General features: G+C 38.4%; 1 protein-coding gene across 3 annotated transcripts in view; it reads left to right on the top strand.

Moving 5' to 3' along the window:
• The window catches only part of KCNQ5 (potassium voltage-gated channel subfamily Q member 5), a 252,847-nt gene that overhangs the window by 179,346 nt on the left and 46,094 nt on the right, over positions 1 to 27,407 (top strand). For all 3 annotated transcript variants that reach the window (XM_090136147.1, XM_090136145.1, XM_090136146.1), the window contains exons 3-4: positions 5,940 to 6,066; positions 27,053 to 27,228. In XM_090136147.1, the coding sequence (XP_089992273.1) occupies positions 5,940 to 6,066; positions 27,053 to 27,228 (303 nt within the window). The remainder of the gene's footprint in view (positions 1 to 5,939; positions 6,067 to 27,052; positions 27,229 to 27,407) is intronic.

The following is a 27,407-nucleotide window of genomic DNA, read 5'->3' as shown; positions in this document are numbered from 1 at the left end:
ATATAATCAGCATGGGAAATCTTAATCATAATTTGGAAAACCAGGGTTGTAAAAGTATCACATTTATTATAAAACTGATAATAGACCAAAAAAAAAAAGAAAAAAGTGCATACATTTAATTTCATACTTACTGGGTATTGCTGAGAGCTGTACTGCAGTCTTTGGTTGTGATTTATATGCCAGATCAAGGGTCTGCTCTGGGTTATGTTTTCAGATTTATGGTTGCCTCTTCCACTGCTAATCTGCAGTTGGAGAGAATTAAAACATTTGTTAGTGACGTGTATCTATATGCGTGTAAATACACTTGTTAGCTTATTAGTTCAAAGATCATCCCTTCTAATGCTGAATTAAAATAATAATAGATTAATAGAATGGTTTATGTTGAAAGGGACCTTATGGATTTTCTAGTTCCAATGATCTGATTCTATTACCCCATTATTTTGAACAGTAATATATACATATATTCTTATCTGCTGATTTTAATCTGGAAAGTGGCCAGAGTAACAGGAGCATCCTGACTCCTACAACAGCTTCTGCAGCACAGCTGTTCACAGCTCCAAACTTTCTCAGATCTCGCTGAAATGGAGTAGCACTGCACTACCATCACCTCCCAACAGTGTCTGTTAACGATGAGAGCCCAGCTTGGGTACTCAATACTTTGAATCAGTTGAAGGTTTTTTTGCTTGAGAGATGGTGCAGAAGCTGAGGTGTTCTTGCTTTAACTGAATAAGAAAACATTCTCATCTTTTTTGAGTATGAATACTAAAGCATTGCTATTTGAATACTATCAACTATTCATTCTGTGTCACCATAAAGAAATTTCAGCAGCTGGTGAAATTCTTAAAACAGTGATCGACAAATGAAAGGATGAGAAAATGTTTACTCTTCCTCTTTTCCCACCAATTTGGAGACACCTGATGTCCCTGTTGATGTGTTTTTAGGGAAGTGGGAACAGCAGCTCCTTAGCTGCCATCGGATGACTTCATTCCTCCTATTCTTCCTGTTGTGTTGATTGAGAAGCTGCTGATTTACACCAGATGAGTGTCTGCAGTGCAGCTACACTACAGAGATATTGTCCTCAGTATGGAAGCACTTGCAGCCTGATTAAAGCTTATTTCAGGGGATTACTTTAATATGTTCAAGTACACGTCGTAGGCTACTGATAATGTCATTTATAGACCCTTTTCTCTGGTGACCTCAAGGCAGGCAGTCTGCAGCTCCATTGTTTATTTCAGCGGTCTTTGGAATACATAATATCCCAATTTCCATACAAGAAGTATAATTAAAATAACAGCAGAGCTATTTTCTTGTGTATGGATGCCTTGTATCCAAACCTGGCTTATTTATATATTTCAAAATAACGGGATCTTCCTATAAGAACTGCTTGGAGTGCTCAATTTTGGTCATTTTCTTATCATGGAAATGGCTCTAACTGCATGAAATGATGGTCTGCAGCCCGGACACCTGATTTCAGCAGCAGGAGTGCATCAAGTTATTTTAAGTTCTAATGAACCGTTATGTTAATGAACAAGAAAGCTATTATAAAAATCTTCTTCTGTTTTGTTTTGTTTTAATGTTACACTGAGGAAAATACTTATCATTGAAAACAATCTGAGAAGGACACTAACATAGACAATTTCAACAAATTGTCTTTGGTACTCTATTAGATGGGCAATATATAAGAAAATCAAAAGCACACACTGTAGCTGCCTTAAATGAAGGTCCTGCAGGACCTTTTGTTAATAGAAACCTTGCTCTGGATGACCTCTTATTTTCCTTCCATTTCATAACTCTCATTGTTCCAGTGGCAAAGCAACCAAGGCAAATGTAAAAAAAAAAAAAAAACCTCAGGGACACACTGGCATTTCCATTCCTTATGTCAAAAACAACTGAATATTTTAAGCCCAAATTTCAGCCTTGCTTCTTGCATATGCATAGCTCTCTATGACAAGAGAAGCTGTGAATGTAGAAATGTTTCAAAATGAGATCAGTCTGGATGAACTGTGCTCTGAGTAGAAAAAAAGACTTTCCTCTTTCTGAAGTACCAGTTGATCTGCCATGCTGGTTATAGAGGGAGGCTAGCTGTGAGTGTAAATCAGCCAGGAAAGTTACAGCTGAGATCACTGTGGAGCAAGGACACATGCATCTTGGACTGGAAAGGATGATGATAGATTGGACAAGGAAGATACAGTAAAGGCCAGGGGATCCTTGCTGTAACATCAGGGGAGGGTTAGGCTGTTAATTTACACATCAGTTCAAACTCAGCCCTGCTAAAGTTGGAATGAAGCCAGATTTATCATCTATGGAAGATTTTTCCCATTCCAATGTAAAACTTGTTATTATATATCTCTTAAGTGAACCAGAATTAGTGATGTTCCATCATATTATACACAGGAGAAAGATACTTCAAGTGTGTCATTTCTAGAGCAAGTTGTATGAGTTCTAATGATTTACTCCATCACATGCCTTTTTAATTGTGCTCTGATTTTATGTTTCAATTGCTAAGAAACTAAAAGCAAGTTATTTAAAAGTCTAGATTTATGATTAGAAGTTATTCTTCTGTTGTTTTTTCTTTTTTTAAAGAAAGGTCTTTTTTGAGATGCATCCTTCCAATTTTTGTGCATAACAAACCAGAAAACTCATGAAGTACAACTGCTATAGGGAAAACTAATGTTATTCCCTGGCATGAGTTAACCTTGACAGAGATTTGTCTTTACTTTGTGATTGAGTGCACTGATGACTGAAACATTACTTCTTTCTCAGTCATGTGGGACTGTCTCTTTCTGGTTTCTGAACCAATCCAGAACTGACCCATAAAAGTGCTACGAAGAGTTTCTGTTTGAATGTGTTCACATTTTCTGGAAAATCTTTTTCCTGCATTCATGACGATGTTTTCCTTTTAAATTCAATTTTCTTCAAGGAAGTAGGGGTGGCTGGGATATAAAGATCATTTTGAAATATTACTCTCTACCTTATTCAATGACTTTTCTGATAGTCAGTCTTATACTGTACTTTAAAACCCAGAGAAATTTGGTATGTGTAAGAAAGCCTGATGCAGGATTTTTAAATCATCATTCCAGCGCACAGAGCCATGTTTAATATACTTGAGCTGACTTACTGTAACTACAGCTGCTGTTTATAACATTTCCTTAACTAAGAGAAAGTTTAATTTTGAGAGTGTATCACTGTGCGTAAGTTTATAATATTGCTAGAAATTGTAACTGTTTTTTTTCCGTGGAGTGAACAAAGATGTCTCTTCCACACTTTTCCAAGAAAAATCTCATACTTTTGCCCTCCACCTGCAAAAAAAAAAAAAAAAAAAGAAAAGAAAAAAAAGAAAAAGAAAATAGCTTTTTGCTTTTTTTTTTTTTTCTTCCTCAGAGCCAATGTATTGTCATGAATTTTCATTTGTGTATATATGCGTGTGGGAGAGAGAAAAATGGAATTTCTGCCTCCAAGGGGAGACCATGCAGTAAAAAAGACTCCCAAACATGCTTTCAGCATACAATGACTCTGCTCATCTTTGCGTAACTGAGTGTTGTAGCAAATAGTAATTGCTAATGGTAGTAAAGATGACAAATGCAAAGCTGCATAGCACTAATAGGAACCAGAATATTAAACTACCAAAAAATTAACGCTTTTCAACTTTTATCGGCAGTTTTATGATACTAATTTAACCAAAATGAAGCTATAGAATAGTCCTTTGTGCATCATTAAGCGCTCTCCATTCATGCCAGCTCCACAGGGGAGGCCTAGCAGGGATCTTGGGGTTTGGGATGTGATGGAAGACTCACTTCTGCCTGTGTGGATCAGCTCTCACACACAGCACTGCCTGCACAGGCTGAAGGATGCCTGTGACATCTCAGGGTGCTTACTTAGGGAGATGTTTCTTACACATCTGTACGCACAGTAAGTTTTCTAGGGAAACCAGTGAAATAAAATGGGATGTGATTTTAACAAGGAAAAGATTTTATTGGAAACAAAGAATGTTTCCTTTCCTCCTTCAGTATCTGTTGCCCCTACCCCAAAGTGTAACTTCTCAGAAAATCAGATGTCAACTGGCATGGACACATGCTATCAACCCCTGTAGATTCAGAGACATCATCTAAAAATGTGTAAATGAGATTCAACAATTCACACTTTAAAAGTGGCAGTTAGACAACTAAAATGCATGTTCTTCCTTTTTCTTTTTTCAGTTTGTCTACTTCTCCTTTTTTTTCTTGGCCCACACAGAATTTCATACAAGGCAATGCACCACACGGTAGGCTGCTGCTGGTACGAAATACAGCTACTATATGGAGAACTTTTTCAGCTTTACACATAATCTTTTCTAAAGTTGTGTTAATTCCAGTTCAGTCACTGGAATTAAGTTGAAGTTTGCTAAAGATGAATAAAAAGAAAATCTTAAACAGTCACACTCATTTTTCTTCCAAAAATATTATTAACACTTTCTTTAGCTGCATTTTAGCAAAGGGATTTCTTTTTGCTTTTGTGATTTATGAATTCAGTATGGGATTTACACAATTGGAAATGAAGACACTAATGAGGGCCTAAAAAATCTTCCAGTGCAATGCAGCTGTACAAGCTGCCATTTTAAGATGGAGTAGTATGTTTTCAAATTGTTCTATGATATTGAGAAGCAAAAGCAAATTAAATTTAGAATATTTCAATGTACTTCCATTAATCATAAGCTTGTAATGACAAAATATTAATATTGTCATTAGTTAGGGTAAATTAGTGCCTGAGTTGATATATGTGATCTCTGCAGATCTTCCAGAATTTTAGGATCTTACAGTCTAAAAACATCCAAACACTTTATTGAGGAAAAGACAATATTGGATCATCCCTACCCTTGTAAACATTCCTCTTTTTAATTTATTTGCATTGTTTTCTCATTGCTTCCACAGTAGCCCTCATCCCCGAATTATTTAGCTGAAGGGACAGCTTTCTCCTGAATGTAGAAATGCATTCAGCTGCCTAATAAAAAAACAGCTTTCATCCTCTTCTGGATGAACTGCTTACGAACCTCTTTCAAGTATTTTTCTCCTTTTGGTTAGCACACAAATTTTATCTTTTCAAAACCTGTATCTTTATTATGGCATTCCAGAATAATATCAGAATTAATAATTCTGAACCAGTATGTAGATACTATATTGCTGCATATTATTGACATTCAGATTTCCTTAAGGTATAGAGCTGAATTATTCTCCAATCTTTAATGCTAAAATTCTGTTACTCTTGCTGTTGTATGGATTTTTTTATTTTTATTTTTTTCCCATTAACTTGTTGCTGCTATTGAGATGAACAGTATTGAAGAAGATTCCAACGTGAAAGAAATGCAGTCTAGGCAGAGGGAAATACTTCTGGATGTTTCCCAAAACTTGTCCAGGAAAAATTATGCCTATTGTGAATATTTATTTGCTATCTTACAAACAGTTACATACTCATTGTATATAATTGCAGTTGCATGTATTAGCTTACTTCTGGGAACAAATGGATTCCCTAATTGCTTCTTCATCATCTCAGTCAGTTCACGTATCTACTGTTATTGTGGAGTACAATGAAGAAATATTTACCATAACTTTTGGCCTTCAAAATAAGAACATGGGCGTGGATAATATCTCTCTAGCTATGTGAACCACCTTTGGTTTGATCCTCAGTTTCCAAAATTCTCTGGAGAATTTTGAGTTGATATTGCATGTGTAGGATGTAGCCATTCTGTGTTTGATACTTATTAGCTGATTTTAGCATGTTAGATTTGGATGTTTCCCCAGGAAAATTTGGGGGCTGTGTTTCCAGCAACCATGATGAGGAGCAGGATCCCAAGATTGGCTTTGGGATCTTCTGGTGATAAAGATGGATTGCTAGACACATATGGTGTTTCTTAATGCTTCCATGTTGGCTATCTGTTAAACATTTTTCTTATTTGTCTTTTCTAGGAATTTGTCATGATTGTTGTCTTTGGTTTGGAATTTATTATTCGTATCTGGTCTGCTGGATGCTGTTGTCGATACCGAGGATGGCAAGGAAGACTGCGCTTTGCAAGGAAACCGTTCTGTGTAATAGGTGAGTGGCCCAGCTCTAGTTTATTTTAACATAAAAATGAAAACCCTCCCTTCTATTTTCCTTCTAAATTAAAACCAATGGAATCAGGTAGTTTACAGTCACCAGTTATAAATCCAAAATAGTTGTGCGTCAACTGTTATCCACCCAAAGAATCTCTAGATGTAAAATCAGAAGGTCCCTAATTACCAGTCAGCATGTGTTTCTTGTGTTCTCCAGAAGACATTTTCCTATGCATGTCATACACCTGGCCTGTGTATTGGAATGATAAAGGGCTGAGAGCTGATCTCTCTGAAAACTGTGGGAGTTGTGTGCTTTTAATGGCCACAAATCTTTAGACATCTTTTATAGGAATACACACTATGCACATACACATGTATGTTATGTGTCCATTTTATTTAAATTTCTATAATTACAAATGCATACTTTTAATTGAATTTGAAAGCCTACCAAGAAACAAATTTCAATCTGTCTTCTGACAACACTGCCAATTCCTCCATTGCTACTCTCTGCATAGGATATAGTATCTGCAGGTGTTCCAAGAGTCTTTTTTCCCCTTTTGCTCTAGAAATTCTTTCTATAAATGATAAATAGACCCACAACCAGTCAAATCCTTATTTTTAAAAATAATCTGCATGAAATGAGTTTCCCAATAAAAGTAGAAATCACAAATGTCTAACCAAATTAATCTGATAGTTTATTGTTTTTCTAAGTATATGGAGGCAATGCTTTTCACAGAACGATTGTGGAACTTCAGGATCTGAGCTTCTTCTCAGCTTGTCTCTAAACATCTTTCCTCTCAGTAATGCACAACCTTTAATTTGTCTACTTTCTGTTCAGTTCTGTTGTCTGTTCTGTTCAGACAATAAGGAAGATGCATCATTATCATACCCAGGATCATTAGGTGCCAGGTCTCACACACTTGCCCCAACATCAAATGTGTCTTTCTTCACAACAGCAGCAGCTTTAGAAATTGTATAGAGAGCAAGTTACTCTTTATAGTAGAGAGATGTGAGAATGGGGTGTTTTATGGAACTAGAGGTCAGAAAGTGCTGGAAGAGCAGTCCTCCTACAGAAACCACCTAAAGCCACTATGGGCTTCATAGCTTTGAAGAATAGCTAGAGCCAAATAAAGCAGCAAAGCTCAATCCTTTGTAGCATGTGGATCAGAGTAGGAGATAGGATGGTAGTCATTATTTAGGAAAGAAACATTTCAGAAATATCAGGAGAGCTACTTAAGAAGAGAGTGCTGAAAGCTTAGTGAGATAGGTCAGTAATAATTATGTACTGTATCATTTAAATATCAAAAGAAGAGGAAGAAGACACTGATTTGGTTAAAAGTTGTGGTGGGACCTTCTTCAGTGCATGTACACTGGAAGGATGGGTTGAGCAGTGAATAAGCTGGTAGACATGAAAAGTTCATAAAGTAGCTGGAGAACCAATAAGGACTGAATGAGAATATGTGAAGCAAGGTGAAAACAATTTTTATGGAAAAAAGCCAACAGAACCAGAGTAGAACTAGGCTGTTAATGTATTGGGAGATATGGAGAAAAAGCAATGAATGAGGATAATGAAACATTATGTCAGCGTGTTCCTTTCTGTTTTCAACCTTTACTATCAATGTACAATACCACAACTTTACCATATTTCACATTAATTCAGTTACAAAAAATGCACAACAGAAACATGCAATGAAACTGTTAGTGGAGAAATGGAAATTCTATGGAACTGAGCATTAATTGTGGCTATGTTAAGATTAATACTTAGCTCATTTAGACCTAAGCAAATTTATCCATTTTTCTTTGGTAGGAAAAAGGGATGAATTAACTATGACCTCTTACAGTTCTGCTTTCAGGAGAAAGAATGGGGTATTATTTTTAAATATCTTGTGTACGTCATTTATGAACTCATGGGAGTAAATGTTCATTTGTATAATTAATTACTAAGGTTTTCCTCTCTGGATCCTGATACCAAGAGAGGTTGTAAGGATAGTTGTTGAGACCTAATGTTATTTCACTACATATTTGATGTGGAAGGAGTTAATGAGTAGATCTGTTCTGGAGAGTTTCCCAGACTTCTCTTTGTGCTCTTGCTATCAACTTCCCCTCTGTCTTGCCCAGTTCCCTTGAAATACCTCATTCATACATCTGATGTTATCAGCTGATCAGTTAATACTTTGTATAGCCCTTTAAAAAAGCCTTTAAATACTTTTTCTGAGAATGGCCCAAAAGGCACCAAGATAGAAATAGTCCCATGATATATGTGGTAGCAAGCAGCAGTCGGGTACTGATGGTCCTTCATGTTTTTTGAAGTTTCACACTAATTATGAAGTTCACAGGAGATCAGCTCTGGTTGTGGTTCAGTATTGTGGCATATCTCATTATTTTGCAATCTGAATACTCTGAGAAAGGACCTCCCATAGAAGAGAATAGTTTTTCCAATCAAACATTTTTCCCCAACTATTTTAACCTTCTGCACAAAATTTACTTTAGTAAGGTAACTGCACCAAATATGTTCCTTGTTTTGCTGGGTTCTGAAAACACTTTTAGTTTATAACAGTATTTACTTAGCAATTGCTGTTTTTCTCATAGATTTCTGCCTGTTATGACCTCTATTACATGTGGTTTAAGAGGAAAGTAGCTGTTCCTTATTGTACATAATATTTTTTCTGTCTTCAGTAGCAATTCAGTTGCTCTTCCACTGTTGCTGTGTGTCTGTGTTATGGAAAAAAAAATTAAGTTCATCCATGTAGCTGGCAGGACTTGAGCACAGAATTTCAAAGCCTCAGTATCACACAAATTCTCAATTTAAATTTGGGTTTTGAAACTCTCATTTCAGAATCTTTTCCAAAACTTTAACTTAGCCCACGTCTAGTAATATAACATTTTTCTAGGACAACTACAATTACTAGTAAAATGTTTCATGGATTTTGGTTAGTCTGTTAGTAGTTTTCCCACAGCTGCTTCTATTTTACTTCTTGTCAAGCTATAGCAGGATGGAAATGTCACAAGTTCACATTCTGTTGATGATGCAGAATGAGCGAATTCCCAACAGGAAGCTTAAGTTCATTATTTGTAATCATTAACTTCATGGCTGGCAAACCACGTCTCAGAGCATTAAGTGATAGCAGTGGCAATTGGATGTTACTGGATCTCTTTTTTGTTAATTAAAGTGGTAACGAGCCATCATATGGTACTTCTGTCAGATCTTTATAAACAAATCCATATCTAGTGTGTTGCAAGACCTGTTGAAACTGTAATTTATTTTAATTCAGTGCCTTTATGTCATGATATGTTTTGTGCCTGTCACCTTGGTGTACAGACACATAATACTGTTTAAATGCAGCCAGATAGTAAATGTGCTGCTCATGATAAACAATATAAACTGTACTTTTCTACTATAATTTGAACTTTAAATAACCCAGTGATGGTCTGTAATTAAGTATATGCTTGACCAAAGAGACACATTTCACATTGCATCTCATTATAAATCTCAACCGGACCAAGTTCCAGCAGGAGCAAAGTTTTCTCCTGACATCTGCTGCCACCCCAACGTTGAACATATCTCAGGAACACCCTGCCCTCTTCATTCTAGAAAACGTGCTGACAAAAGTAGTGTTTAGACTGGAAACTGAGAATTCCTTGGACGCTTTCAGCAGCCATAGTTATGTGCAATGAATAGTCACTCTTTATATTTTTAGTGGAATGTCCTCATATTTGTCAGTCCTTGTTGCTGAGTTCATGCTGAAATTTCCCTCTGGAATGTGTTAAAGAATTGAGCAGCCTATATTTGTTAATTGACATGGGTCTTGATTTCACCGCTAGTATCACTATCATATTATTTGGAGCAGTGAAGTGACCGACATGGATTGAGCAACCTGACTCAACTGTTTTATATTTTTTTCTTTCCCACTGAGGAGCTGTAGTGACACATTCCGTTTTCATGAGTCTTGGGGACTGAGATCTTGATATGAGTGCTGAGCATATTCTGTGCATCTGCTGAAGTATCTGATGGTCAAAGGGACCATCTGAGGGAAGGGAGATTTAGGTTGGATGTCAGGGGGAAATTCTTTACGGAGAGAGTGGTGAGGTACTGGAACAGGCTGCCCAGGGAGGTTGTGGATGCCCCGTCCCTGGAGGTGTTCAAAGCCAGATTGGATGGGGCCCTGGGCAGTCTGGTCTAGCATTAGGTGGAATGGTGGTGGCCCTGCATGTGGCAGGGGGGTTGGAGATTCATGATCCTTGAGGTCCCTTCCAACCCTGGCAATTCTGTGATTCTGTGATTCTGTGAAAGAAGTCAGTAAGACTAGTGAGTTTATTCTTCTTTATGAAATGATTTTTCATTGAAAAATATTGATTAACTGAAATCAAAATTATTTATATCAATTCCTCTTCCCTAAGGAAAACTACTTTGTATTCAAGCTGGATCTTTTTATCATCAAAATAAGAAGGACCTTTTCTAGTCATCTAGAGCAGCTAATAATCCAGTTTCTGGATTCTGGATAAAGCATAGCTAAATGTTTATTTGGGCAGATTTGGAGCAGGAATCTACTGTCTCTCAACCTTATTGAAGTTACCCAAACATCAATAAGTAACTCTTAATTAGTCCAGAAAGAGACAGTGGTTTACCCTGTCACCTGGTTGTGTCAACTTTACTCATCTTCTATGGAAGAAGCTTTAATTTGTCTTGTCCAAAGAACAGACGTTTGTAAAAAGGGGATTCTGGTAGTGCAAATTAGAAGATATCTGCTCCAGAATGAATGAAGTGAGTTAGAGAACAAGATTGTGAAGGACAGCAGTGAATCACAAAAGAAATACAACATTATGATAAAGCTTGTCTGTTGAAAGCCAGAGACCTCTTACTATAAAGAAAGTATTGGTGATGTTAGAATTAATTCCTTAGAAGGCTATTGAAAATATTTTCCCAAGTATTAGGTGGTTGTGTCCATTCCAAATAAGACTGATATAAGTCAGTACCTGCACTAGAATATTCAATGATTCCTAATTCATTCATTTTTACTGGGAAAGTTTCCTGAGATCAATATCACATAATTAACACGCTACACTAGTCTGTATACATTCATTCAGATTCTGTAAATTATTTGTGGAGCTTTCAAATGATTTATGATCTCTCGTTTTGAATCTCACAAAATCTATGTATATAAGAATTCTGAATTATTGTTATATATTATGTGTTATAAAATATTGTGTGTTATAAATACATATTATAGAACTTCCAGTGCCTCTTGTGAGTCATAAGGTTCCAATGACTTGGAAAATTACAATAAGTTAAGCAACTAACTACAGTAAGAGTTAAGCAACTAACAGTCCAAGAAGCAGATAACATTTCCTTGTTTTAGACTTGTTATCTTCAATTTTGTTGGTATTTTTCAGGGACTGACTAGTTGCTACTAGAGATGCCCAGTCTATAAATATACTTTCACTACTTTTCTTTATTTGATTTAAGGTATTCATGTGCTACCTTACTAAGCTGAGCTCTCATCATATCAATAGACAAATTGCTCAGATTACCTTAGATATGTGTAAGTGTTCCTCCAATCCAAAATTAAGTAATTGTTAATATAAGCATGGGTCTGAAAAGTTAAGAGGCAGACATGATTCTACCAAAGCCACTTATCTGCTACCTCAGCATATGGAGTCTCAAAAACAGTAAAGTAGCTGATTTGTTTTCAAATTCCATCATTCGTTGCATCTAAAAAACACATTTCTAACAAAGTGAGAGAATAATATGTCAGAACATAACTGACATGCAAGGAAATACTCATTTTTCTTGGTATCTTTCCAGCTATCATGCTACACATCAGCTGCTTTGGTAGCGTGACATTCTTTGCAACTCCCATCTGTGATCATTGTCAGCTCCTTCCCTTGACTTCTCTTTGAGAAGAATTGCTCCTTCGGTGGCTATAAACGTTTTGCTTTTGTAACAGTGAGTTATGCTCTCCAGGCAGAAATTGGAATCATTTCATAACATTTCCATAGAGGTTCATAATAGCATCCTATTAAAGTAGACATTAGCTATTTTGTACTTCTGCTCCTGCCCAGTACTCTGTCCTTAGTATACATACAATTTCTTGGTGAAATCACTAGCTTGCAATATCACCATATTTCAAAAACATCCTCTATGTTATACAGGTGTCTTGCTCCAATTTAGGAGGGAAAGGAGGTTCTTTTTAATATCTGTATACCCAGCATGAGATTAAGAAACAACGGTTCAAATGTTGGTGCGACCAGTTTATTATAAATCCTAACCAGGGAAACGGGGAAGGGGAGGATGGCGACTATTATGAATTAGAGTGACAGGGAAGGAAAGGAGGGCGATAGAAAAGATAGGAAATAAGCAAGAATTGTGTGAAGCAAGGATAATCACCACCAGGATCCTGCAGCAAATTGGATCTCATTGCACGACGTTTTGAAGGCTGAAGCAAAAGCACAGGGGGGAGGGCAGCAGCAGCATGGTTGGCCTTGGGCAGCAAGCAGGTAGCAGGAAGAAGCCGCAGGATAAGTCCAGGAGGAAGCAGCAGGACTCTGGTAGCAGGCCCAGGAGAGTCCATCAGCATGCAGTGAGGAATCTGATGGCAGATACCTTTGTTCTTCTTTAGCATGCTGGTAGAGTGCAGAGCAAGTCCGGGAGGGAGAGAGGCAGGTCATGAGGCTTCTCACGTCGGAAACCTCTTCTTCATGAGGAATCTGTTGCCAGAAAACCTAAACCCCTTTTTATCCTTTTGCTTCTGCCATCATGGCATTCCTGGGTGTTTGAGTAAGAGTCATGTGCATCACCTCCTGAGATGGCCATCTTCCTTGAGATAAGCCCACACAAAAGACTGCTTCCTGGCCATTAAGCTGCGGCTTATCTCTTTCTTGTTGTCCCTGGCCTTGTCCATCTGTGTCCCTCAGACAAAGGATTTCACAACCCTTGCCCAGGACTTGCTTGGACTTGTCCATCTGTGTCCCCAGCAAGCTTTGAGACAATGATGTAGAAGAATAATCTCTTACAACAGGATGTTCCAAAAGTAATGCCTCCTATTCATTTATATAGAAAAAACAACAGTTGTTTATAAAAAGCACCAAAATACTATTAGGTAGAACAAATTCTCAGCTACAAACACTATTTTTCTACAGTCACCACCACTAGCTATGCATTTTTGCCAGTGGCGAAAAAGAGCCTGCATGCCACGCTCATAAAAATCTGGCCATCTAGATGTGGCTTGTCTTTCATATCACTGTCACCGCTGCTGAAACACACTGCCCACAGCTTCACTGTGCACACATCCACGTTTGGTCTCCACAAAAGTTCAGCAAGTGTCAGTGAAAATCAGTGGGTGCCATTTTTTATGCATGGAGGAATTAAATTCCACATGTTTGCTTTGTACGCACTTCCGTGTCAGATGCCATGTTGGGTGTCTGCCTCTCTGCTGTCATCTCTCACATGGCAATAAAATGTTATTGGTGGGAAGACTGAACCTCTACTGCCATACCACCAACATCCTCCTCTGAAGCCATGCACCAACATAATATAATAGGCAGCATTACTTTCAGAGCAGCCCTCATACCAACAAGCTGATACTTATTTAGGGCTGCTGAAGCAGCGTATGAACATAAATGTCAATGTTAATCCCTTGGCATGGTACATCAGACAACTGTTGGTTCATCTGAGCCACAATTAACTACTCCTGCAGGTGTTTGCTGAAATCAGCCTTTCTCACATGATATCCCATCCCCGCAATCTGAACGCTAATGACAAAATGTGAAGTCTAAGGGGGATTATCTGCTTGGCATTTACTGAAGGAATCTTTCTAGAATGGTTTTAAAGCAATATGGAATAGGGGAATTTTAGTGACAAGCCTTTGTGCGCTCTTGTGTTTCTTTTATATTCACCCTGCACCATACAGTAGTGGTCAGTGTGCTTCTGTCTTACGTTTGCTATATGACTTTCAGCCTCTTTGGTGCTTTTAGTTTGAGTTGCATTATCATTATTATTATTACTTTTTACCTGCTTAATGTTTTGGCTTTATTGCTGCTTTTTGTGAAGACTGATCTATTTCTATTCAGGTCATCAGTGCATGAGCCAGTGTGAGCTAAAAGAAGACTGTAGATACAGGCTTACAAATGAAAGTTTTGCCCAGTTTTACATTCAGAGTAGTCAAACTGTTTGCCGGATGTCCTCATCCAGCCTTGCAGTAAGCTTGTAAGCGATTAGAAGGCTTGAAGAATGTTGGTTTCCACAGATGTTTCCATTCTTCTATGTCCTTGTGGAGAGCTGTGTGTTGCCACCAGCACTGCTAAGGGACTGGAAGCCTGATGGGCACAATAGTCCAGTGGGAATTACAACAATCTCTTTAATGATTGTGCCTTGCATGGTTGCCCTCAAATTGCTGCTGAAAAAAAAATAAAAGAACTTGTGTACAGGAGGAAAAAATACAGGTTTTAAATTTCTCCTTTTTACAGCTGCTGTGTTAAGTAGAGCAATTAGGAAGAATTTTACAATGTAACAACATTGTTTCATTGTGTAAGAGTTTAATACAGTTATGTAGAAATATTTGCATAATTCTAGAAAGTAAATTGGGCATGTCCTGCACATGTTAATTTCCTCTCCTACCTCCCCACCCCTCAGCACCAGGATGCTAGAACATGAAGTCTCTTATTATACTTTTTTTGCCTTTAAGATTTTGCATAAACTCTCCAAAGTGAGGATTTTACATTCCCACTGGGAAATGACAGTGCTGTCTACAGGAGATCTAGGGAACATGTCCACTAGATCTATGTTAATTCAACACATCAGTTCCAAAACGGTGTAAGTGCTTATTACTGCCTGGCAGAGCCATCTGTTCTCAGAAAGAGGCAACTCATGCCACCATGTCCTGGGGTCTGTGACAGCCCGGAGAGCAGCCATGTGGATAGAAGGGCCACATGACCCAGGCCCACCTCTGCCACCTCAGCCTGCTCCTGAGACCCACTGGGGACTGCTTCATTTCAGATGTGCCCAAGGGATTGCACTTACCTCAAACAAAGTGGCAGGTCACAAAGGCCATCAGATACGGTCCTGAACTAGTCAACAACCCCTTCCAGCCAAATGGGGGAATTTGAGAAAGCTGGAGCTAGTACTGTGCTCGGTCCTGCTTCTCCTCAGGATTATAGCACTTGTATTCTCCAAAAACAGTCTTGCTAGCACCATAGTCCTTCATGGGCTTCCCACCCACCAGTACAGGCAGCTTGGTTGCTGGAGATAAAGTGGCTGTAAAATGCAGTAAATTCTGTATTTATGGAAACAGAGAAGTCCCTGGAGGTGTTCACTCTGCCTGTGCAGCCATTCGGGATGGCTGTGTAGGTTAGGAATGCAAGCTGTGATCAGTCAGAAGGGAGAGGTGCATGCCTCTGGAAGACTCAGAAAGCACAAGGAACTCATCTCTTCCAGGTGACACAGAGGGGCCATCTTCCTACCTTCAGCACCTGCACTAGATAGTTCAGCTAGATCCTGGGCATGTCCTGCTTCCCTCTCAGCAAAATGGAGAATAGATTCCCATATCCCTTTCTCTCTACCTACAGACTTTTCCTCTCCCCCAGAGAACACTTATCTCCCCTGATGTTTTCAGCAACTTTACCTCTTAATTTTCCTTACCCATTCCCAATTTATTTTGTCTGTCTACTTTCACCCTCAGTTTCTGTTCCCGTGGTTTTTGGCCTTTCCACTCCTGTATTGCTGCACTGCCTTTGCTTTAAATGCAACCTGGGAACATGCAAGGGTGGGTCCTGTACATTTCTTCCTGCCTTGTTGTGAGAGCCCAGTGCACAGAGAGAGCACTGCCTCCCTGCTGGCCTGGGCAAGGCAGAAGCCCAGATTAGTATTTTTCTACATGTGAGCTGCTGCCAGTATCCCCTGAGCAGGTTGTTCATACTTGTTGCTCAATCACACACTTATATGGGAATTTTTGAAAACCTAATTCCAGTAGTCCATGTTGAAACATCCAGTCTAATTAATTTTCTCTCGTTATTCTTTTACATCCTATGGCAGTGAATTTTAGAGGTTAATTGCATGTTTTGTTGTTTCTTATCAGATATAAATTGTCTTTTGATCTCATTTTTATAAGGAAGGGTAAATAGGAGGCATCCACCAGGCCTTCTTGTCTTTTGCTAGTTTGCATACCTCTATCTGCAATCTCATACTTGTCTTCTGACTAACTTCTCCTGAATTATTTAGTCCTCTCTCACTGCACGTCTTGCCATGCCTGCAGTTATTTTGTGTTTTTCCTGCTTGTAACTTTGCCCATCTTTTACAGTCTGACTTAATGAGCATGGTTATTTATCAGGCGTGTGTCTCACCATCCGTCCTGCTGTCTTTCCCTCCAGAAGTCTTCACTGTTTTTTTCTCCACAGCAGCAGCAGCCCTTTTCAGGAAGGTCTGCTACCGTGCAGGGGAAAGCCTTAGACGTAGTAGAGTGACTGGCCAACACTGCTTTCCCAGTGTTTGTAGGGCATAATTTCTTTGGCATGAAGCAGTTACTGGGCAGAGCAAGTGAGGATTTATGGAAAGGAGTTGCATGTGTTACTTGTGGTTTGTGTCCTTCGTTGGATATAAACTGGGCTGGTGAACAGCGCCAAAGATAGGATTGTAAATGTCTTTCTATCGGCCTGTCTTAAAGCCAAATGAAGCTCAGGCTGAATCATTGTTGCTTTCTTCCTTCTGGCAGATGCATATCAATAATTTTAGGATCAATTATTGGAGAAGGTTAATGAAGTATAAATCCATGAAAGGCTGGTAATTGAAACTAATCTTAGCTTGCAGGAGGCCCTTGGTTTCTTAAGATTTATTGAGCCAGCTGTTAGTAATATAAAGATGTTTGCTGAGGACTTATTTGGTCCACAGAAAGAGTGTGTACTCTAGAGTGCTATGAACCTCAAGTGCTAACTCTACAAAGGAGAAATGTGGGAACATTTGATGTCATTATTCCTATCTGGACTGAATCAAAAATTTAAATTTCAGTATTTAGAGTCACCGAATCATAGAATGGCCTGGGTTGAAAAGGACCACAATGATCATCGAGTTTCAACCCCCCTGCTATGTGCAGGGTCGCCAACCACCAGACCAGGCTGCCCAGAGCCACATCCAGCCTGGCCTTGAATGCCTTCAGGGATGGGGCATCCACAGCCTCCTTGGGCAACCTGTTCCAGTGCGTCACCACCCTCTGAGTGAAAAACTGCCTCCTAATATCTAACCTAAATCTCCCTTGTCTCAGTTTAAAACCATTTCCCCTTGTCCTATCACTATCCACCCTCATAAAGTCTTTCCCCTTTCTGTTTTTACACTCTCTTCAAGTATTGGAAGGCCACGATGAGTTCTCCCTGGAGCCTTCTCTTCTCCAAGCTAAACAAGCCCAGTTCCCTCAGCCTTTCCTCACAAAGGGGTGCTCCAGCCCTCTGATCATCTTAGTGGTCCTCCTCTGGACCCATTGTTGAGCTACTGTGATTCTTAGCCCACTGAGAAGTATTTTGGCTCTCTTATAACAAAAGGTAAAATGACATTATTTATTACACATTTGTCATGGCTTGAAAATGTGCTACTTTTACACAGTAGCAGTGAGCATATACTTTTAGCTCATGGGCATCTTAATGAATAATATCACTTGATCCATGCTTGAGAATGAAGTTAGTTTCTTATTAGAAACCTTGATTTAAAATGTTAGAACAAAAATCTGACCCATCTTCCTCGTTCTGGATCTTTATGAAGGAATATTTTATACTTCTGTCAAAAAAAAATCACATCCAGTACTGACTTTTAGAAAATATTCCTTGCTTTTATATTTCAGATTTTTTTTTTTTACATACAGATGCCAAATTTGTATTTGGTTAGCTTTGCTAAAGAGTGACTTGGACTTGTTTCCAATTTCATTTCCTTTTGTTTGGGAGCAACATATGACTATATTGTATGGTAAAGGGTTTTACTCAAGGTGTAGAAAGATAGACTAAGTTGCCTGTGAAGAAAGGCTGGTGCTGCTTGGGGTATTCATATATAGAGAAAACTTGGGATAGTCTCCTCCCTGGTTTAGAAACAGTGCGTGTTTCCTGTGGTTAAAGCAAGAAATCTTAAGGTAATCATTTTTATTTAGAATGGAATGAAGAAACACTTCAAATGCTGAACCAGCTTTCAAATGTTTATCAGCCTTTTTACAGAAGGTTTGTTTTGTGTTTCCCCATTCCACTTCTCTTCTTATTTTTTGTTGATGCATATGGAAGCCTGGGCCACAACCTGAAATCATAGAATCATACATAGAGTATCCTGAGTTGGAAGTGACCCACAAGGATCAAGTCCTGCTCTTGGCTCCACGCTGCACCTGAGATTGTTAACAGTGCTTATTTTCCATGGCACTGAAAATACATGAAATATTACTTATTTGTTTTATGCTGTTACACTTCATTTATATTATTTCATTATTATATAGATTTTATACATCATATAAATAACACCATGTGTTATTTTATATGCATGTTTTAAATTCTACTGTAATTTATCATAAGTAATATCAATTCCTACTATTTTCTTTCAACCGGAAAATATAAGGTTACATGCTGGTGAGCTGCTTGTCTAAACAGACACGCTTTGGCTCTGTTAAATTAACTTGTATTCCAAAGAAATGTCCATATTTCCAGGAAGCTCTTTCATTTCACATTAAAATAATTTGCTTACTCATATGATTCCAGTACATTGCAAATGAAAAATAGAGATGAAGAGAAAGGTTCAAGACAATTAGTCTCTTTTGATCTTGTCTCTGGGGTAAGGCTCAGCTGATGAGTAGGAAAACCTGAGTTTGTACGCACAGATCAGCTTTAGTGCACTGCTTAGAACTGAAGCCAATGTCTAACGTAGCCATTGTTGGAAGAAAAAAAAAAAAGATCAGTAGAGTAAAAGTTGTTACTTCTTAAAAAAAGTTCTTTTTCTTAAATTTCACTTCAGTGCCTAAAGAATATTACATGTTTGTCTAACTTCTTAATTTTCTGTGTACCGTTGCCGTGCAATCCTGTCTTCCTGTTTTTCTACAGCAATAAAAATCAATTTTCACACTCATCTGTGTTTATCTCTGAAAAGGATCTTGGTAGACAAACCTATTTCATTTTCTTGCTTCTAAAAATACCAAGTAGTTTCACATCTTGAAAAACAATTACAACAGGAAGCAAAATCACCAACATGTTTTGCCAGCAAGGACAATTAAGACAGTTTCCATCCAGAGAGTGTCATATATTTGAAAACCCAAAGACCTTTTGGCTGGAGTGACAACAACATCTGCAAAAATCAGCATCATCTATCCCAAGAATTTCCTGAAGATATCCTGCCAATTATTTTTACTAGTAGGTGACGATTAATCATAACCTGTCTGGCATCCAAGCAGAGAGATCTGGTCTCTGACCAGAAAAGAAAAGACATTGCTGAAAGCAAATTCTGCCAGTACTCAATATATTAAGCACCATTATTTTTAGTGTATTCAGAACTCAAGAGTATCTTATATTGCTTGTTTTTTTTTTGTTGTTGTTAATGATGATGATTAGGCTTATTTATTTATTTATTTATTTATTTATTTATTTATTTATTTATTTATTTCAAAGCTGAGATCTTGTTTCTGCAAATCTACTCAGGTTTTTGTGGGAAGTACAGAACAGAGTTTCCTGCCCTCCCAAATTGCTCTAGAGATGTTCAGGTGATATAATTCAATGGATGACATCAAAACAATTTTTAATAGGCTTAAAAACAACATCATATCATTTTTCAGAGGACGAATTCAGGTAACCTAAGAAGACTGTATGTCTCCAGAATAGTCTCCAAAAATCCAGTTTGCAGATTTTGGCAATCTGATACAAAATGAACTGGGCTTTATCAATAAATAGTGCTGTTCCTTTCAATGAGACTATTAAAAAAATATGATAACATCCATCATCTCTCTTATTACGGTATCGATTGCTCTATATTTGGAGATTTAATTCCAAATTCAATCCTAAAATTATTTTTCAATAAAGATTTTGCATCTTTTTAAGATAAAAATATTGAAAATTCATGACTTCTGAGGTTAATGTGTCGAAGAGGTCATTGGAAGTTCAACGCATGTGAGGCCAGATTTTGTTGCTTTAACTATGTGAAATATCCCTCTGATTTTGTAGCAATGGGACTATTCAGAGAGCAAAGGAACTGCCACCTGGCAAAAACATTGCAGTTTGCCTCTTTACAAATTAACTATTGCATCATGCTCTAATGCTGGATTTTGTTCTTTGCCTTTTTGAACCAGTAGAGGGAAGTGGTTAATCCCTTGTTTGAAGCTAAAAGCATTTTTGTAGCCAGTTGAGATGACCTTTTCCATTCTGTGACCTTTCACAACAAGTGCTCAGTGAATAATGATACAATTATTTTCCTCTCTGAATCCCTCTCTGTTTGGATATTCAGAAGCCTGCCTTAAACTCTATGAATGTCTTTTATTTTTTAAGCAAACCTACATGAGCATAACGTACACCAAGACTGGATATGTTACTGGCTTTGAAAAAGACCTTAAAGAAACTTGTTTTTCTGTACTTCTGCAAGTGTTAATCATTACACTATACTTTAACTGCCTTAAACAGCCAATTGATATCAATTTAGGATAGATCCCATTGAAAATATTTTTGTTATATTTCTGTAGTGTGGCATGCTGGAATATAATGCTCCAGAATGTGTGTTGTGTTAATTGTGTGCCAAAGTGTGCGATTAAAATTCAAAGTACATTTCCACATTGGTTAAATGATACTCTCAGGCCCCAGCCAACTAGCTGTGGAGATCATTGCAGAAAAAATTGAAGGGAATTCTGATGATAGCAATAAGCATGATGAAGCACTTGAAAAGACTGGTATATTTCTATGATTTCTATAATAATTATTTCTATGTGGGTGTTGTCGTAAGTCTGGATTCAAACTTATTTTAAACTCTTAGCAAGTGGGAATAATTGCTTACTGCAGTATGCTGCAGTATGCATATATGAGTGTAACCTGTACCATTGTCACCATATGGAGTTGACTTCAAAACATACTTGATGCTCTTAGTAAATTATAGAGCTCAACAACTACATCACAGGATTAAATTGCTTTGTTATCATGAGTAACTTTGAAATTTAGGGTAATTAATTGTCCAGAGAACTATTCATGAGAAATGACCACTAGAAGAGGCCTCTCCAGCTCATAAATACTAACTCTCGACCAAGAAAGTAAACCTTAGAAGGACATCCTAAGTGTAGCCTAAATATTATTGCACAGTTGCCAGTGAATTTCTTCTGTGTGTTAATAAAGCTGAAGACTACATAAACCACATTTTTCAGATATTCTGCTTGTCCCTGCACATTTGGAGGCAGATATGTGCTACTCTTTTCCTAGGTCAGTGCATCTCTGTTCTGCAGTGGGAACAGACATGGTAATTGACAACCATTGCAGTTCCTGCATGTTCTTAACCAGTGCAAACTCATGGCATTTTCTGTGAATTTATAGCAAATACTATTTTGGAGATATAGTGATGATTCTGAAATGACTGAATGCTGCTCATTTTCTATTCTGATAAAGACAGTGAAAAAATATCACAGTGTCCATTTAATCTGAATTGGCTGAAATTAGTATATTTATTTAGAAGGAAAGGATATTCCAAACCCATCAGTATTAAATGCAGGCAAAGTATTAAGTGCAGAAAAAGCTGACACTATCTTTTTATTACATTATATTTTGAAGAAGATGCAAGAAAAAGAGAGAAATTGCAAAAATTATAGTAGTTTGAGTGTGTATATAAGCTATGAGCAAGTGAGGGATGGTCATTAATTACATTTTCCATGTTAATTGCAGGGGAGTTGGACTGGATGACCTTTAAAGGTCCCTTCCAACTCAAGTGATTCTATGCTTCTATGATTTCCTAACATCATCCTGATATCATTCCTGTAACTTTAGAGATTGTCCTGATGGTATATGAATCATAGAATGAATTACAGAATAGTTGGGTTGGAAGAGACCTTAAAGATTATCTAGTTCTTCCCCCCCTCCCACTAATGGCAGGGACACCTCCCACTAGACCAGGTTGCTCAACACCCCATCCAGCCTGGCCTTGAGTGCCTCCAGGGAGGGGGCATTCACAGACTCACAGGATAACCTGGTCCAGTGTCTCACTACCCTCACAGTAAAGGATTTCTTCCTAATATCTAGTCTAAATCTCTTCCCTGAAAAGGAAACCCTCTTTCAGTTTAAAACCATTTCTCTTTGTCCTGTCACTACATGCTCTTGTAAAATGTCCCTACCCAGCTTTCCTCTAGGTCCCCTTCAGATACTGAAAGGCTGCTCGAAGGTAACCCCAGAGCCTTCTCTTCTCCAGGCTGAAAAGCCCCCAATCTCTCAGCCTGTCCTTGTAGAGGAGGTGCTCCAGCCCTCTGATCACCTTCCTGGCCCTCCTCTGGATCTGCTCCAACAGCTCTATGTCCTTCTTGTGTTGGAGGCCCCAGAACTGAATGCAGTGTTTCAGGTGGGGTCTCATGAGAGCAGATTAGAAGGGCAGAATCACCTCCCTCGACCTGCTGGTCACACTTCTCTTGAAGCAACCCAGAATAGAGTTGGCCTTCTGAGCTGCAAGTGCACATTGCCAGCTCATGTTAAATCTTTCATCAACCAACACTCCCAAATCTTTCTCCTTACGGCTGCTCTCAAGTCATATCAAGGCTTTGGGATGTTTTAGTAAGGTTTCCATGCTCACCCTTTTATCTGTTCCCATCAAATTTTGTAACTGGTGCTGTAAAATTTTAAAGCATGCAATAAGCTCATAGTAGGGACATTGTATTGGAAAAGCCATGACACATAAAACAACCCATTATGATTATCTGTGAGGCCTCTTTTTATAATTAGGAATCTCTCTCGGTCAGTCCATGACCACTGGAAGTACTTCCTCGGCAAAGAGAGGAACTCAGATTGATGCATCCTTCATGAGCTATTGCTGCATTTCATGTTCTTGCATTACTAGGCTTTGGTCACTTGTCTTTACTTACATGTCACTATTTTAATGAGATTGGACAATATAAAAATATATAAATATATATAAAAAAGATACAATATGTTATATGCATCATTCTAGGTTCATCGGTTTTCTTTTTTTCTGGCCCATCAAGTGTTTTAACATAGTGACTGTCACATGAAAAAGCTTTTACGAAATTACTATTAACAAGGCTTCTATGCAATCTTGGGAATTTTGAGCAGTGCTAGATGAAAAAATACCAAAATGAAAGAATACTTTGTGTGAAATTTAATTTGAAATTAAGTGTTCAAAACTGAACACTACAAAAGTTGCCAAGAAGATCCAGAATCTCAGACTGGAGTTAATGAGGGAGGATGCTGTCTGCAAAGATAGTAATTTAAGAGATTTCTAAATATTGAATAAAATCTGCCTCATAGCTGAAGAGATGCTTAAAATTTTGAAAGATCCCAAAATATTAGCTTGAAATAAATCAAAGAAATAAGTGTGCTTCAGGAACATCTGCCTTCTAGTAAGTCGGGACAGGGATGTTTGGAACTACATTGCCCATTATTCATTCACATTCCAGTGTTTCCTGGTGCTTTACAGCAAGATAGGGTGTATCTTTAGTTCCAGTTCAGGGACTAAAGGGACTAATTGAAATACTTCTATTTACTTCTATAAAATTAAGATTTTGCCCATAATCCACTTTCTGGCTTTGTTTTTTAGTTGCTGATTTTCCAGTTTTGTCCCTAAAAGATAAGAGGAAAATATTGATAGAATTTTCTTAAAGCTTTCTTAAAATACAGAAATACCATGGAGATTTTACCTATAAGCCAGAGGAAATGACACTTGAGCTATGCTGGATAAAAATGTCATCAGGAAAGAATCATATTCAACTTTTAATTTTCCAGTACAGATGTGCTTAGACAAGAAAGCAATTTTAACATATTCAGAAGTGACTTTAAACTGTTGCAACTTTTTGTTTGGACTCTGTTTTCATTCCAGGAGAGGTTTATTTTGATTTATCTTACACCTGTTCCTGGCAAGGAACACTACACTGAAATAATCTGCTTGCCTGCCTCCGAGGAAACAGAGCCAGGGAAGGCTGCCTTTGGAAATGGACACACTCTTTCCTTCCCAGCCTGAGGAGGTTTTTTGGAGGAGGAGTGTATTGTGAAGAGGTGAAGAAAATGAGAAAGGTGTGAAAGAAGCACCAGTAGACTGGGAAGGCTCTCTTCCCTCCTCCAACTGTTTTTAAGCATGTGTCCATGCATTTTCTGCTCACCTGCTCCCTCGTGCCTTCCTCACCACTTTGCCTCTCTTCCTCTCTGCTCTCCATCTTGAAAGGTCTATATGAGTTGATAACTCCCTTGGACCAATACTAAAGAGAGAGAGAAATGAGCTATGCTGTTGTTGGCTTCATCTCACACGGTCAGAAGGGACCAGAGACCTTCAGTGGGGCAGAGTGTTCTCAGCAGATGCTGTGCGGTGCTGGGAGCAGTGAATTAATCTGAACTTTTTGCACTGTTATAACAAAAGCTGACAGAATTCCTGGTATGGAAAAGAATAAGTGAAGGGACAAAATCATTTGCTTTTCAAAAAAAAAGTCACCTTGAAAGCAGCTGAGGGAAACCAAAACTCTCTGAAAGAACATAAATCATTTCTGGACCAAAAATATAATTCCTAATATTTGGATTATATTTTTCAAGTTCTAAGACTGTTTTTCTGTAGTGCACACTGTTTTTTGATAATATCTGATTTGCTGATATCTCCCCCACTAAGTAGAAATGGCTGTTGTATTGCTGCTGTGCTCAGGGCAGTGTGGATCAAGCCAAGCTAAATGTGATGTTCTTCTAGTAACCAGAGATACTCCATCTTCAACACAGTCCATATTGCTCACAGCTTTTTTGCACACCCTACATGAGCCTCAGATCGAGATAAACACTCCTAAATATAGGAGATTGCTTGTAGGTGGGTATGTATGTGCTGCATATCCATACTTCCAGTCGGACAAGATCCAGGGCTTAGTTCAGTGGGATAAATAGAGGTGTCCTCCGTTACATGATATTCCCTGCTCTCCAGCTACTTCTCCTGAAGGGCACAGGCTTCCCTAGTCTGAGGGCATATCTACTGGACCTAGTGGATATCTCAGATACCTTAGGGCATCTCAGATGGCACTGGACAGATAAATTCAGGCAGATGAAACAATCCTCTTTTTGTGCCAAGCCCTGAGCACAAGTCAGCTGAGCAGTCAGCAGGAGCCTTCCTGAGGGTTAGCACCACCACACTTAGCTGACGTGATTGCCTTGTGCTGCATGGGGTAGAGGAACCTGATTCACAACTTAAGACTTTAAATGTCAACATGGAGCTGAATCCTACCTCACTTCTTTTTGTGGTCCACATTAGGATTGTTGAAATCTTTAACTTTTCCCGATCAATTATCCTGTTTCTGAATTCTTACCCAGTCCTGCTGCATCTGATTACTATGCTCTTGAGCTCTGCACTGTGCAGAGACACCCCAGGATATATTATCTATTTTTGGTTCCCTAAACTTGTTAGATTTACATCTAGAAGCAAATTCAGTTTTACAGTAGCCAACTATATGGTAGCCAAATATGGTCCATCTATGTAGAAGCCAAAATGTCAGAGCAGAAGACAAGCAGAAGGTCAACCCAGGCTTGTATACTTGTCCAACAGCGACACTAGTCAGTAATGGGTGGTTAGGGAAGATCACACAAGGAGGACAAGCATGCAGTAATATTTCTCAGCCTTTAGTGCCTGATTCTTTGAGACTTCCTGAGCCAGAAGTAGGGTCTAGGTGTTTATTTGACCTGGATTGTTTTCTCCTGAGATTATCCAGTTGGTTTTGAACTCATGTAAACTTTTATTGGCTCGTGGCAAGGATTTGTGCAATTTTACAGGACGCTCCTTGAACCACAAAATTGTCTGTACCCTTAATGGTACGGTAAGATGGCAAAGCCATCTTGGCACAAGGTGAGTGTTATACCTAACACAAAAGAAGTAAAACTCACGTTAGCATGAAGTTCTAATCTGTGGATATGGTTTTAGTTTATTCTTGCATATTAACATACAAGCAAACAGCACGTAATCTTAAGATTTAAACCATGTACTTTGTTAAAAAAAAAAAAAAAAGACTTTAAGCTTTTAAAGGTCAGGAAATTAATGATGAGGTGGTGAAGTAACAGTGTTTTCTCTGTCGTTTTCCACTCTCTGCATACCAGTATGTCTGCCCCAGTAATCATGAAAGAACGTTATTCCTTCTCACAATATCCGTGTGCCTTCACTGTTATCTTCCCATCTCCCTTTAAATGCTGTTCTGGCTCAAAGGGCAGTTGGCTGATTAGTTCATGCAGAACAAACTCGCTCTCACAGTTTGCATCTGTGACCTGAAGAAATAAATCCTAACACTTTGCAAGGCTGCAAAAAACATCTTCCAAGCTGCCAACTAAAAGAATGCTCCTGAGTGCCCAGCACTATATTTTTTCCTTTCCAGGAAATGGTACATCAGAGGAGTTGGGTCCAGAAACTATATGCCTGAACAGTGTTTGTACTCACAAGAAACCAATAAGTCTGATTCCACTGGACTCTCATCACCGAGGCAGCTCTATTTTCTTCTTTATCTTTTCTTTTCTGGCTTTTCAATAGGAAAGTTGTTGTGTGAAAGGGGAAAACATTCATAATTTGTTCAGGTACTACATCGGTCTTCAAAGTTCAAACATGAGGATCCTTCAGATCTGCTCCTCTTATTCATATGTTTTCAAAATGACTGCCATCAGTTTTCACCCTAGAAATCTCTCAGGGCATAGTCTGACTCCAGCCCTCACTTCACATCCTGTCTCAAACAGAATTCTCTGCTTTGGATTTCCACCTGTAGTCTCTCTTTTGTCCCCAGTCAGCTAATGAACAATACATGTTATTGATTGGTACATGGACATTAATGTTTTCTATAATGTATTTCTTTCAGACATCATTGTTCTCATCGCTTCAATAGCAGTTGTTTCTGCAAAAACTCAGGGTAACATTTTTGCAACATCAGCACTGAGAAGTCTTCGTTTCCTACAGATCCTTCGTATGGTGCGCATGGACCGAAGAGGAGGCACTTGGAAATTATTAGGTTCAGTAGTTTATGCACATAGCAAGGTACGTAATCATAAGTGCTGGCTTTGAGGGTCTTCACTGGATTCAGCAAGAATCCAAGAAAATAAATAGTAACCAACTGTGAGCAGAATATCTAGAATTTCTTGAAATGACATCGGTTGTATTGACCATGGATACAGTTACGTGAGGCCATATTAAATACTAAAAGGTTTTTGAATATG

Source organism: Phasianus colchicus, chromosome 2 (genome assembly GCF_987193195.1).
Source record: "Phasianus colchicus chromosome 2, bPhaCol1.hap1.1, whole genome shotgun sequence".
Lineage (NCBI taxonomy): Eukaryota > Metazoa > Chordata > Aves > Galliformes > Phasianidae > Phasianus > Phasianus colchicus.
This window is presented reverse-complemented; position numbering and strand designations above follow the sequence as displayed.